At 44.1% G+C, this 14,124-nt stretch overlaps 1 protein-coding gene across 2 annotated transcripts in view; it reads left to right on the top strand.

Annotated features, from left to right (window-relative positions):
• NCKAP5L (NCK associated protein 5 like) overlaps window positions 1-14,124 on the top strand; it is a 127,991-nt gene that overhangs the window by 51,632 nt on the left and 62,235 nt on the right. For both annotated transcript variants that reach the window (XM_029594618.1, XM_029594616.1), the window contains exons 4-6: window positions 10,196-10,234; window positions 11,684-11,803; window positions 13,445-13,558. In XM_029594618.1, coding sequence (XP_029450478.1) covers window positions 10,196-10,234; window positions 11,684-11,803; window positions 13,445-13,558 — 273 coding nt within the window. The remainder of the gene's footprint in view (window positions 1-10,195; window positions 10,235-11,683; window positions 11,804-13,444; window positions 13,559-14,124) is intronic.

Genomic DNA, 14,124 nt, shown 5'->3' with positions numbered 1-14,124 from the left:
ATCCATTTAATTTCATATTTTCGCATCAAAATATGTAAGCTTAGAGTATGGGCCGTTAGGCTTAATACCCCCCTCCAAATAATTTTTCAAAATCTGAGTTGTCTAGTCCCCTTTTCCTTTTAAGATTTTGTGCAGAGAGGAGTCCTTTTTTGTCTGGAGAAATTTAAAAAAACGGAAGGGTTCCTAAGTTCCAATTTATCTTGCCGGCTCCCTAAATCCTAGGGCAAATGTAGTCAAATAACTTAAGCCCAGTTGTGGAACCTCTTCCCTCCCTCTTCCAGGCCCCATCGGGCAAAATGTTTTACCAGTAAATACAGAAAGGAAGTTGGACATATTCCCTAGGGGAGCTAAGGGAAGGGAGAAAGTCCTAAACGGCTGTGTTTGGTTTTTGAAAAAACTCTCATCCCAAATTGAGGACACGTGAAAATCCGTGATCAAGTAGGAAAAATATGTATTTCTGCTGTCTCCCAGGCACCCATAAGATCACTTAAAGGAAGCCCTATAGATAGAACCGTTCTCTAGGGCCACCCAATATTTTTCCAGCTTGTCTTGGATCCTGCCTACTGCAGCCCTATGTTGGGAGACCATGCAGTAGGTTTTTAAGTCTGGTGTGCTACACCACCACTTTTTTTTTTTTTTTTTTGTAACCTGCCCAAAGTAATTCTGGCCACTCTAGCGGGCTGATGCAGAACGGTGCATTCAGTTGAATGCACCTTTCTCTCTCCACTTGGAACGCACATTTTCTGGGGCGCAAAACTTGCTGCCAATGCAGCAATAGCCCCAAACAGGAGTACTGCTCAGTGCCCTCACGTGGAAATCCCATACAAATTGAGGGCATTAAGCAGTAATTCCCCAATGCAGAAAGACTGGATCTGGTCAGGGCTGGAGTTAAGTTTCCAGCACTATGGAAAAGTCAGTACTTACCCAGCAATCTGATGGGTGTCACTGCTGCTTAGCCGGATTAAAAATACTTATCCAGCTATTTAGCAGCCACTTCCACTGCCAGATAGATGGATAAATCAATATTTATCCAGCTAAGTGGTGGCGGCAGCTGGCAAAAGAATGTTTTTATAAGCCTCTATTTTAACTCCTGATACATTAGCATAGCATTAACTTACTGCATTGGGAGTTTAAAATAAATAAATAAATATTTGTAATCTGGGTGTTAAACCATGCACTGATTTTTCAGTGCACATTTTTAATGCCCAGATTACTGCATCAGTCTGTAGGTTTGCAGTCATCCCAGATGGAGTTGTTGATAGACTTTTATTAAGTGCCCCGAAAAATATCATCTTAGAGATTAACTGGAAAAAAGAAATTCACTGCAGGAGAGCATTCATCTTATTTGTGGCTATTCTGCCGCCATCTCAAAATCCTGTTTTAATTTTTTTTTTCAAATATTTTTAATTTTTATTTTAAAACTTTTCTATACCGTCGTTTAGTAGAGCACCATCACAATGGTTTACAGTTAGGCACAAATATGTTTGGTTTCTAAATTATCCAAAAAAGTGCCAGTATTATACGGTTACATAGTTCAATAATATACTCTAAATGGGGAATGGGTGTGGTTACCATTTATGATTGTTAGCGTAATCATATGTTTATACTGTCTTTCTAATATAATACTTAAATATGAGAAAAATAATAAAACTAAGCAACTCTGCATTTTTTTACTGGTGAAAATAGTGATAGACTCCTTGTGACAAATACTCCCCAGGTATTTTAACAGCATGATTCCATCTCATCCTGCTACATTAGTCCAGTCCAGGTGGATTATTTCCCCCCTACCAGCAGATTGAGGCAGATCACACTAACTGTTCTCGTGACGTCATTGCCACCAGATAACGATGGTTGCAGCCGAGAAATATCCAGTATTCTGTGCCTCCAGCAGATTGTAGGACGCGGTGGTGCAGCAGGATTTGGACTAGCAGTGGTGCAGGTTTAAGGCCAGGCCACTGTTTCATCCAGCAGTGTAAGCCTATTTAGGGGGTTTCCAGTCCCAAAGAGCCTGGGGGGGGGGGGGGAAGAGTTTGATTTCTTTTTATCCTCCAGCTCTGTGCTGTGAGAGATTGCTTCTGTTGTTCTCCCCCCCCCCCCCCCCCCAACCCTCTACTCCTCTCATTCATCTGCAGGTGCCCTGAGGTTTCTCAAGAAAAAAAGATAAGTGGGAGAGAAATCAAGGTATGTAGGAACAGGCTATATTTTTTTATAAGACCTGCACCCTTGGCTGAAGCGAGACAGCAGCTGAACAAGGGATCTGTTCCCAAGGAGTACGTAAATGCCTGCAAGGGGGGTAGGGAGATATCCTGTCGTGGTGTTCTCAGTTGCTTCTGCCTCTGAAGGTTTCCTAGGGAAGTCTGAGTGTGGCTGCTGCTGCTGCTGCATTGCTTAGAGCTATTGCTGCACTGCTTCTTAGGTGGGGGCCACTCGGTTCAGACTGTCTCTCAGGAATGTTCCAAAGCTGCCACTTTTTTTTTTTTTTTTTTTCTTCCCAGGTCTTCTGTGCCATCCAGAACTGTCTATGCGCCGGATATGGCTTATTCCCTTCTCTTGGCCCTGAGACCCCATTAGCTCCTTAACATATTCCCCATTTCTTCTTAGGAGGAGTTCCAGTGAGCTCTGGAGGATCGGTGTAATTGTTAGTGATGCTTGCATAGAGGATGGTGAAGTGCCTGCAGACAGAGCAGATGACTTTGTGTTATGGCTTTTTTCAGAGGGATGCGATTTCTGCATAGCTTTCCCTGTCACAGTATAGCGGATGCTGCGCTTGAGGAGGATTTGGCTTGGGTTCCTATTATTGAACAGTCTGCAATTTTGCAAAGCTATCCCCTGTATTCTGCAGTGGAGTCCCCCGGAAAGGGGTCTTAAAGGGGTCTTAAAGGAGTTAATAAAACCCAAACCTTTTTCTTCAGAAAAGGTTCAGTATTGGAGTCGAGGTCTGCAGGCTGGAGACTACTATCTCAGAGTAGTTCCTTTAACCTTCCCCCAGGAGAGGCAGATTGAGCATCTTTTACTTCCATGTCTCTGGTGGTCCCTTCCCTCAGCTGAATGCTAGAAAGCGTTTATCCAGTATTTTAAGGTGTCTAATCCTTTCCGTAAAATGGATAAACTATTCCTGATGTTTGGAGAGCCGTGTAAAGATGAAGCAACCTCTGTGGCAACTTTGGCTAGATGGCTTAAGAACACAAGTGCATCAACATGTTTACACAGGGGCCAATAGGACCCCAGAATTTTTTCATACTCATTCTACGAGGGTGCAGTCATTAGCAGGCAGCAAATTGGTCATCCCTACTTTGTTTTATAAAACACTGAAAATTGGATGTTTTTGCCAATGGGGATGCAGTGTATGAAAGCTGGAGTTCTCAGGGTGACCCTGACTCCCTCCCTCCATTGGTGGGGCTTTGGTGCTTCCCACCTGTAAGGACTGGACTAGTGCAGCAGGATGAAATGGAAGAAGAAATTCTTACCTGATAACATTCTTTCCATGAATCCTGCTACACTACTCTGATTCTCCTGGGAAATTGAGCCTTTTTTGTTCATGGAAGCTGAGTCAATTGGATTTTGGTTACATTTTCTGTGTATTCTAGGGCACAAGCTCTGGGTCTCTGCTCTTGTCTTCTTCTGTCCTGCTCTTTGTGGTTATTTACTTTTCTTTTCTTGGGGACAAGTATCTGAATATTGGAGGATTTTCTCCCTAAACTTGTTTCTGGGGGTTTTACTTGTTTCTGGGGGGGTTTTTTGTTTCTGTTATTTTCACATTTGACGGTTAATCTGGATTTATTTATTTATTATTTTTTTTTACTGCTTTGTCATGAGAATACCAGATCTTTTTCAGCTGCACCACCTCTGTGGCAATGTCATGAGAAAAGTTAGTGTGCTCTGCTTCATCTGCTGGTAAGGGGAGATAATCTAGACTGGTGTAGCAGGATTCATGTAAAATAAATTCAGGTAAAAATTTCTCCTTATTCCATCTAAAGGGAAATTGTTCTACCCCTGAAAGTATTGAGAGGAAGTATCTCTCAGACTTTGAGGCATTAATTTTGTATCTTGCCCATCTCTCTAATCGCTGTCATCAAAAGTTGGAAAAAAGTGATGAGATCAGCAATATATATAGTAATACAGCAACACAGTTAATAATGGAGTAGAAAGATCAATTGGCCCATCTAGTCTGCCCAGATTGAGATTCTTCCTCTCTGATATGCTGCCTTCTTAGCTAGATGAGCATAGAAATTTCCATTGACCAAACCAGCACCCATCCTGTTAACCCTACCATAACTGTCTCAAGGATGTCCGCCTTTCATTTCTTTTACCTGTTACCCATCACCAACCTTTTACAGCCATGTATCTGTGCATTTTAAAATTCTGTCACTATTTTGGTTGCTACTACCTATTTTATAAGTACAACAAAAAATAACCCCAATCTTTTTATTAAAATGTAGGCTGTTGTAAGCATTGACTGCTTTCTCTGTAAAGTGTTTGCTTATTCGCGTTACACCTTCCTGTCTGCAACTTCACATGATGATTCTTTCTCCTTGAATTCCTTCTTTATATGGAAATTTTCACCTTCCCATGTGTCGCGTAGCACCTTGGCACTACTCCTAACCCGGGATTAACCCAGTGAACGCTCAGAGGTCCTGCAAAGCACTGCCCAGGCCTGCCTGCACTTGTGCACATGCCCCAACACCTACCAGTTCGGTTTCTGCTTGTCTTTGGACAAGTATCCCACACCAAGCTATCCCCTGGTAGTTTCTAGGGACTTGAAGACACCACACGACACAGGGTTCACACAGTTCCTAGACATGTAACTACAGATCACATACAAATACATAGTGGGATCATCAGTCAGTCACAGGATAGAGCTAAGAAATTAGAGTTTATTAACAGTGACTGAAAAACTGGTTGAGTGAATGAAAAAAAATTAATTTGTAAACAGGTAAAATAAGGATTCATACAGATAATGCTAACTGGACAAGTTTCACTGGACTTAGCCAGTGCCTGGGGATGTTCAGGTCAGGCTGCCATCACAAGGATGGGTAGAACTGAAACAGATCTGGCTCTTCTGCACTCCACAGCTATTACTGAGATTTGTAGCACATTTTGGGCTGTCATTCTGGAGCTGGTACTGTACAACCAATGCACCAGCTTCCTGACCAACATCCCACCACTTTGTGGAAACTAAGGAAGCATCATTCCAAGCTTTACTTTGGGATATTCATGCAAATTCTGTCAAGTCCTAGCTACAAGAAACTGCAGAGCATAGCAAGAGTTAGGTTGCCCATCTTCCTGTTAGTTTGAGAATTGCAAGGAAAGGAGGCCGTACTGAGGCAAAAACAAGGTTATAAAATACAAAATCTGAGCAGACAGAAAGATCCCTATTCTGTGCTATATCATATTTTGTTGGAGGTTCAATATTTGACAATTTCTGTCATGTCCCCTCTCATCTTGTGAATACATTGCAAGCATCTTAAGCCTCTCTTTTTAAGCTTTATATCCTTTTTAGGACCCCCTTTTTTTTTTTTTTTTTTTTTTTTTTTAACTGCCTGTATACTTTCAATGTACTTGCAAAGATGCGACCTGAAGAATGGAACATAGTAAGAACATAAGAACATAAGAAAATGCCATACTGGGTCAGACCAAGGGTCCATCAAGCCCAGCATCCTGTTTCCAACAGTGGCCAATCCAGGCCATAAGAACCTGGCAAGTACCCAAAAACTAAGTCTATTCCATGTAACCATTGCTAATGGCAGTGGCTATTCTCTAAGTGAACTTAATAGCAGGTAATGGACTTCTCCTCCAAGAACTTATCCAATCCTTTTTTAAACACAGCTATACTAACTGCACGAACCACATTCTCTGGCAACAAATTCCAGAGTTTAATTGTGCGTTGAGTAAAAAAGAACTTTCTCCGATTAGTTTTAAATGTGCCCCATGCTAACTTCATGGAGTGTCCCCTAGTCCTTCTACTATCCGAAAGAGTAAATAACCGATTCACATCTACCCGTTCTAGACCTCTCATGATTTTAAACACCTCTATCATATCCCCCCTCAGTCGTCTCTTCTCCAAGCTGAAAAGTCCTAACCTCTTTAGTCTTTCCTCATAGGGGAGTTGTTCCATTCCCCTTATCATTTTGGTAGCCCTTCTCTGTACCTTCTCCATCGCAATTATATCTTTTTTGAGATGTGGCGACCAGAATTGTACACAGTATTCAAGGTGCGGTCTCACCATGGAGTGATACAGAGGCATTATGACATTTTCCGTTTTATTCATCATTCCTTTTCTAATAATTCCCAACATTCTGTTTGCTTTTTTGACTGCCGCAGCACACTGAACCGACGATTTCAATGTGTTATCCACTATGACACCTAGATCTCTTTCTTGGGTTGTAGCACCTAATATGGAACCCAACATCGTGTAATTATAGCATGGGTTATTTTTCCCTATATGCATCACCTTGCACTTATCCACATTAAATTTCATCTGCCATTTGGATGCCCAATTTTCCAGTCTCACAAGGTCTTCCTGCAATTTATCACAATCTGCTTGTGATTTAACTACTCTGCACAATTTTGTGTCATCTGCAAATTTGATTATCTCACTCGTCGTATTTCTTTCCAGATCATTTATAAATATATTGAACAGTAAGGGTCCCAACACAGAACCCTGAGGTACTCCACTGTCCACTCCCTTCCACTGAGAAAATTGCCCATTTAATCCTACTCTCTGTTTCCTGTCTTTTAGCCAGTTTGCAATCCACGAAAGGACATCGCCACCTATCCCATGACTTTTTACTTTTCCTAGAAGCCTCTCATGAGGAACTTTGTCAAACGCCTTCTGAAAATCCAAGTATACTATATCTACCGGTTCACCTTTATCCACATGTTTATTAACTCCTTCAAAAAAGTGAAGCAGATTTGTGAGGCAAGACTTGCCCTGGGTAAAGCCATGCTGACTTTGTTCCATTAAACCATGTCTTTCTATATGTTCTGTGATTTTGATGTTTATAACACTTTCCACTATTTTTCCTGGCACTGAAGTCAGGCTAACCGGTCTGTAGTTTCCCGGATCGCCCCTGGAGCCCTTTTTAAATATTGGGGTTACATTTGCTATCCTCCAGTCTTCAGGTACAATGGATGATTTTAATGATAAGTTACAAATTTTTACTAATAGGTCTGAAATTTCATTTTTTAGTTCCTTCAGAACTCTGGGGTGTATACCATCCGGTCCAGGTGATTTACTACTCTTCAGTTTGTCAATCAGGCCTACCACATCTTCTAGGTTCACCGTGATTTGATTCAGTCCATCTGAATCATTACCCATGAAAACCTTCTCCATTACGGGTACCTCCCCAACATCCTCTTCAGTAAACACCGAAGCAAAGAAATCATTTAATCTTTCCGCGATGGCCTTATCTTCTCTAAGTGCCCCTTTAACCCCTCGATCATCTAACGGTCCAACTGACTCCCTCACAGGCTTTCTGCTTCGGATATATTTAAAAAAGTTTTTACTGTGAGTTTTTGCCTCTACAGCCAACTTCTTTTCAAATTCAAATTCAGGATGGGGGGCAGTGCTGATAAGTGACCTATACAGAGTCAACAATCCTTCCTTTTTCCTGCTAGTAAATACTGCTACTTATGCAACCAAGAATAGTGTTGGCTTTTTCCGTTGACAAGCAGGGCTGAATCACCCATGATATGTGGGTGATGTCATCTGATGGCACCAAACGGACCCATCTCTTTAGTTCAGTAGAGCTTTTGCTACTGACCATGTACCTTGTAAGCACTTCAGACGTTTTTGTCCGTGCTGTAGCATGGACATGAAATTAACCCTCTCTCATGAAATCATGTTGTATATTGGCCATAGGGCCTTTGGAGGGGGGTGTGGGTTTTTAAAATTTTTTTTTTTTACATTTTTAATGCTGCTTACACTAACATTTAACATTGTTTAAAAAAATAAAAAATGTAAAAATATAACTTATTTTTCAAAGATCTTGAATCTGTGTCTGACAGTCTCCTATCATGCATCTGAATTGAGCAGGAGTTCCTCACACAAGGATCCCCCTCCATGTTTTGGAGTTGTGCTGAGAAGCAATATCGTCAACTAGCACCTTCATATGTAGGCGCGTCCCATCATGATTGGTCTCTCCGCACCAACTCAATGCATCTGATGCATGGTGCACTTGAAGGCATTGATGAATCTGCACAATTGGTGCTCTCTCTATAATTCCGCACCAGTGAGGCATCAGCAACTTTGGTGTTTATACATCTGCATCATCAATGCTCCTGATGCGCTCTGCATCATCCATGCGAAAGCCTCCAGCTGTTGGCACAGAGATTGTGGCTCCCAATTCGAGAGTGCCTCTCTACATCAGAAAATTCCAGTGCCCATTTCCTAAGACACATAACCCAGATGGCCTCTTCTCCGTGGAGACCAGTACAAAAACTGAAATTATATATTTAACTATCATTCCAAATTCATCATATTGCCCTCCTAGTATATTGAAAGTTGATGTCCATTCTATCTCAGTCATCCAAAAAGCCAGAAACCTTGGTGTAACATTAGATGCAGAGCAATCCATGACCTATCACACATCCACAGTTGTTAAATCCTCATTCTGCAAAATTCATTTATTGAAATGGCTAAAGCCGTTTTTTGATAGATGACTTTCAGTTAGTCTTACAAGCTCTGATTCTCACTGGCCTAGATTACTGTAATGCCCTTTATATAGGCCTCCCAACCAATTCAATTAGACCACTTCAATTAATTCAGAATGCAGCTGCTCGCATAGCAAATTCTACTCACCATGAACATATTGCACCCATCCTCCCATCTTTGCATTGGTTACCTATATCCTTGGCTAATGGAGTTTTGCATCTCAGCTGTGTGATTTTATTCTTTCACAGTGAATTTAATTTTCAAAACCCTTAACCATTCTATTTTTTTTTTAAGTCCTCTTTCTCATTTTTTCTGGTGTCTACTCTTTTTTTGAAAATCTTAGCATCATCTGCAAACAAGCATTTCTTTCTTCAAGTCCCTCAGCAATGATAGTAATAGATATTGAAAAGAAATGGTCCCAGTACCAAGCCCCGAGGAACCCCACTGATCACTTTTATCTTCAGCAGATTGGACTCCATTAACTACCACTCTTTGTGTCCTGCCATTCAACCAATTCCACACCCAATTTACAGCACTTTGGCTCGCTTCTATACCCAGGGCTGACCATGCAGGGCTTAGGACAAATTAGCCAGAGCAGGACTCTTTACTCCCTTCCCTTTCCTGCTGAGGTTGATTTGGCTGGGGGAAGGGTGGGTCCTGTCCTTTTCCCCCTCCCCTCTGGAGCTTGGGAGGGGCCTCATCATACCTGAAGTCTGCGGGCACCTCCTGAAGTGTTGTCGGGGGTATTTGCACCAATTTGTCCCGCTCTTGCTCTGCTTCCCGATCCTATCTCTGATTCCATTCTCCCCACAACTTCATCCCTCAATACCCACTCCCTTCTTCCTCAATCCTGGAGTCCACAGCTTGACTGCGCCTCCAGCCTCCTAGTAGAGGTCTTCCTGGCTTGATCAGCAGGAGGGCAGTGCTGGCCCTCTAATGCTTCTAACTGCTCATGTAACTGCTGGCTCCTCTTTCGTATGCTGGTCAAATCAGCAGATTGACCTCTACATTCTGCTGACTGGGCTGCAAAAGGGGACGGTGTTGTCTCTCCTTGGCTCCAATGGAGTGGAGAAGAGCAATGATGGTGTTTCTTGGAGGAGGTGCAGCAAAGGCTTTTTATTCAGCCCCAGGCCGAATGGAAGGGAAGACAGGACCTAAAAAGGTCATGGCAGGGGTGGTGTAGGGCCTCCAAAAGCACGGTTGTCTATATAAATAAAATAGGGTCCAGAGTTCATCTCGAGGTATCCGTTTCTTGTTTTCCTGGAATGAAACCTGTTAGATCCCTTTGGGGGAAATATGAATCTAACTGTCTAGCTAGGATCTTGACCAGGGCTTTAGCTTCATTGTTTTAATAAGGAGATTGGCTTCCTGCAAATCTTTTACCTGTTTTATGAATGGCTGAAATCTCCACACTTGGCATTGTTTTTAGGTAATGGAACTTATTCCTCAACAGCATTAAACATTTTGGTGTATTTAGGAGATAGCTGCATAGAGACGTTTATAGAGCCTAATAGTGAACACATTATCTTTCTGTTTTTCCAGGTTGCCAATCATGTGGTCCAGGCCCTTTTGAACCAGAAGGTATGTAAAACTTCCAAGGGCTCTTCTGTGCACTTTCCACAGGCTGAGTTGGGAGGGATCTGCCCCGTCCCTTGTGTTTGGCATTGTTGGATCTCCCCAAAAATGACTCTTGGAGACATGTGGGATGTGTAAGAGATTCATCATTTCCTAGATGTACAGGGTGTGGCATCCTTGGTATGGATGTACAGGGGGCACACTGGGAGATAGGGACCTGTCCTTAGTATTGAGGATGGAGTCCTTTCCTTGGTATAGGGATAGAAGTGAATACATGCCCCCCCCCCCCCCCCCAAACCCCATACCTGTTTAGGCCTAGGGTGACACAATTCTGGAGGCAGAAAAACTCCAAAGGTTGCAGAATTTAGCGGTGGATGTGGGCCATCAACATTCTGTCACCTGACCTTTTGAGGAGCTGTTCCGCATCTCATCAAGGGAAGCCGAGTTTCACAGAATCTGGTGCTCCATGCATGCAGGGCCAGTTCTAGGCCAACCAACGCCCTGTGCAATTACTTAAGTTGGCACCTCCCATCTCTCTCTCTCTCTGTCCAACACCAGGATCTCCCCTGAGTCCATCTTAATTTCCCTCCTGCCCACAGTGCTTAACAGCTTCCCCCTTCTCTCTCCTTCCAATCTCTGTACCTCTCTCCTCTCCCACCAACCCACCATCTAACCAGCAAAAAAAGCAACTTCATCTCCCCACCCGTCCTTCTTCCCAGCAGGCTGATTGTCATAGGACAGTCACTATCTCCCAGCCTGAGTTTCTCCACTGGCGGTGGCTCATAGGCAGGGCTGCAACAAAGGGCTTCTTTGTGCTTCTGTTCCCCCCAACCCCCCTCCCGAGTCTGAAGTGGCGACAGAAGAACAGCTCTGCTGCCTGCATGTATCTCTCACGTTCTCCTGTGCAGATGCTGCTGTCCCGTGAACTAGCGGCTACAGCCTTAATTCTGTGCCTGAGGGGTACCGCCAGCGTGATGGCTCTCCCTCGGGGCATAGTGACTTGTGCAGTCGCACACCCCCAAAACTGGCCCTGCGGACATGGATAGGAAACTCCTTTTGAAATATCATCCCACCCACCCACTTTCTCTAGGACCTTCACAGCACAGCAGACGGCAACACAGGCAAGGGCCCATCCTACCAAGGCACAACCATGAGTTCCCACCCTCGGCCGTGATCAGTCTTTCTAGGAACGAAGAGGGCGGCGGCACCAACAGTGCCTGATGGCAGCAGAAACCTAAATCAGTCACTATATCTATTGGGAGATTCACCCAGTCCACCTCCTGACTGTCTGGGAGTAGCAGACTTCCATTCCTGGAAGGCAGTAGAGAGGTTGCAATAGGAATCTTTCAGTGGTTCCAAGAGATGGAAAGTAACAGGAAGCTGGATGTCCGAGGAGCTTCTGATTATTTAAAAAGCGATAGCACTGTTCTATAACAGCCTTTCCTGTACCTCCAGGACCTGCGAGAAGAATGCCTCAAACTAAAAAAGAGGGTATACGAACTGGAGCGGCAGAACCGGACCCTGAGCGACCTTTTTCATCAGAAGCTACAGATCGCTTCTGGATCGCTCCCTCAGGTAGGGCTCTGCCTCTTGTACTGTTTGTGCGTTTTGTTTTGTTTTTTTCCCGTCCCTTGTGTCTGAGGTGGAAGGACGTAAGCTGCTTTATTCACAGCTGCTCTCCTTTTGCTTTTTCTTCACCTGAAATTCCTGCACAGCAACATCTCAAAAGGTCAGACCTTTTATTACCGAGACATGAATGGAAATCCATGCTTTAAATTGGGATTGCAGGCCGCCAAGTGGCAGAGTAATTGTGGCACACAGGCCTGGAGCAGGCCACTTGACTCACAGCACCACAGTGGGACCTCGCAGCAGTGGAATGTCCTATAAATATGACAAAGGCAGAAAATTAGCTTCCTGTGATGAAGAGGATTTTGTTTATCAGTTGGTGATAGGATGGGATGCTGACACACAGTGCTAATGTCTCTGGGCCCGGGGTGAGGTTAGAACTGCTTGTACAGATTTGTTTGTGTTTCTGGGATTTCTGTAATTGCTCTGAAAAAAGTATTTTAAATATTTCAAAATTCTGAGCACAGTGATATGGAAAGAAGATAGAGGAGGCAAGACAGGTTTTGGAGGGGCATGGTGGGTGGGCGGTTTGAGGGCAGCATCTGCCCATCTTGCTGGTGGGACAGTCTCTGTAAGCACCCTGGGGTTTAAGACGTTACTGTGTATTTGTCTAGGGTGCTGCTGGGGGCATTATCTTGATAAGCATAAAGAAGGGGGGGGAGGGAGGGTGCCAGTGTGAGCATTCCTATGTATATCCCTCTGTTGCATGGTAAGTGGCGCTGACAAGAATGTGTGTATTATATACAGTGCTACAGACTGGTGCATGCCTGCTTATCTTCATAAGTCAAGTGATCCTGTAGACTGCTGCAGGCACTCCATCTCTGTCGGCTCTTCTGAGAGATTCTAGAGCTGACTTCCTACTTCTCGGACCCCCACTGGTTGAGGCTCCTGAAGCAGCGGTACCTGGAGAGGGCCCGGTGCTGGCAGGCCGCAGGCCCTTGGAAAGAATGTTAGGTGCTCGGTGGCCCCGGGGGTGGCTGGTCCCTCCCCATGGCACCTGCTTTCCAGTTCAGGCGGGGGAAACCTATGCAGGCAGTGTAGTGGGAAGGAAGCACAGGAAAAGGACCACCACAGGGCAATCAAGCACACATGCATTTTCAGCATCGCCATGGTCGTGCTGCTGGTTGGTTGGTTTTGGCATCACGTCGTCTCGGGTACCGCTTCTCCAAGAGACTCTCTGGCTTGGTCTGCTTGCTGAGGTAAAGATGATGGAAAGGATGCTTAAGGTTTCTGGGGGAGGTGGGATAGAGCACTGCGGCTCTGAGAGAAGGGCTGGATGTAGAGGGGTAGATGGGCTTGAGAAAGGGGAAACGAAGGCAAGGGGGTAAGTGCCTAAAAGAAAGGCGAACAAGATTAGGAAGGAGAATGAGATGAGGAGTTGGAGGGGTGGAAACAAGGATGAGGGAAGGAAGGCAAGATTACCCATTTAAAAGAGAAAAAAACCTCACCCTCCTTGTATAAGTCTGTGATGGTGTTAATAGAACTGACTGCGGTGGGGGGAAACGTTTGCTATCTAGTTATAAGCTGTACTGGCTCTGTGTATGTGTTGCCAACTTTTTATATATATATATATATTTTTTTTTATTTCAGCTCCCAGTTCATCCTTTCCAGGTTCTGTCTAACTTGTCTTTGGTCCCCCATCTGGGCACAGTGGAGAAACACTCTACCTCTTTCCCCCTGGGGCAATGTGTAATGCAGAAACAGGTAGTGTGTGCCTTCCTACAATGAGTGACAGATGTTTGCCTCTGTCCCTACCTTCCTCAAATGCTCAGCTGCATTGCCAGGTACTTGACTCTTCAGGGGTATGGAAACGGCTGTGTCCAGGCAAATGTTAACAGCATTTTAAGCTGGAGATTTTTTATGCTATTTATTCTCCTCTTTGGAGAGCAATAATTCATTCTTCCACCCATGTGATCATGTCTTAATAATCTGCTATTCACATGGTTTTCAACAAGTTCAAGTAATTTCTTTATTTTAATCTTATAATCTGAACATTTTTCCCTTTTTTTTTTTTTTTTAATTTTCTGTCACCATGAAATCTTTGGTCCCCCAGATCCAAAGGACGGTCACTGCACGAAAGAAAAGGGTTGCTTTCATCACGCACTCCCCGCCCCCCTGCATTCCCTTTCAGGGCTCCTTCCAGAACTCTGCAGTCATGGGCTCTAAAATCCAACTACTAGGGATACACACAACTAGGACCGCCGTATGGAAGAGGGGAGCTCAAACTGGGCAAAGGAGCCACTCGATCCCAACGCACGGAGTGGTAAAAC

This window comes from Rhinatrema bivittatum, chromosome 3, assembly GCF_901001135.1.
Source record: "Rhinatrema bivittatum chromosome 3, aRhiBiv1.1, whole genome shotgun sequence".
Taxonomy (NCBI): domain Eukaryota; kingdom Metazoa; phylum Chordata; class Amphibia; order Gymnophiona; family Rhinatrematidae; genus Rhinatrema; species Rhinatrema bivittatum.
Note: the sequence above shows the minus strand (reverse complement) of the source record. Positions and strands in the feature narration are given on the sequence as shown.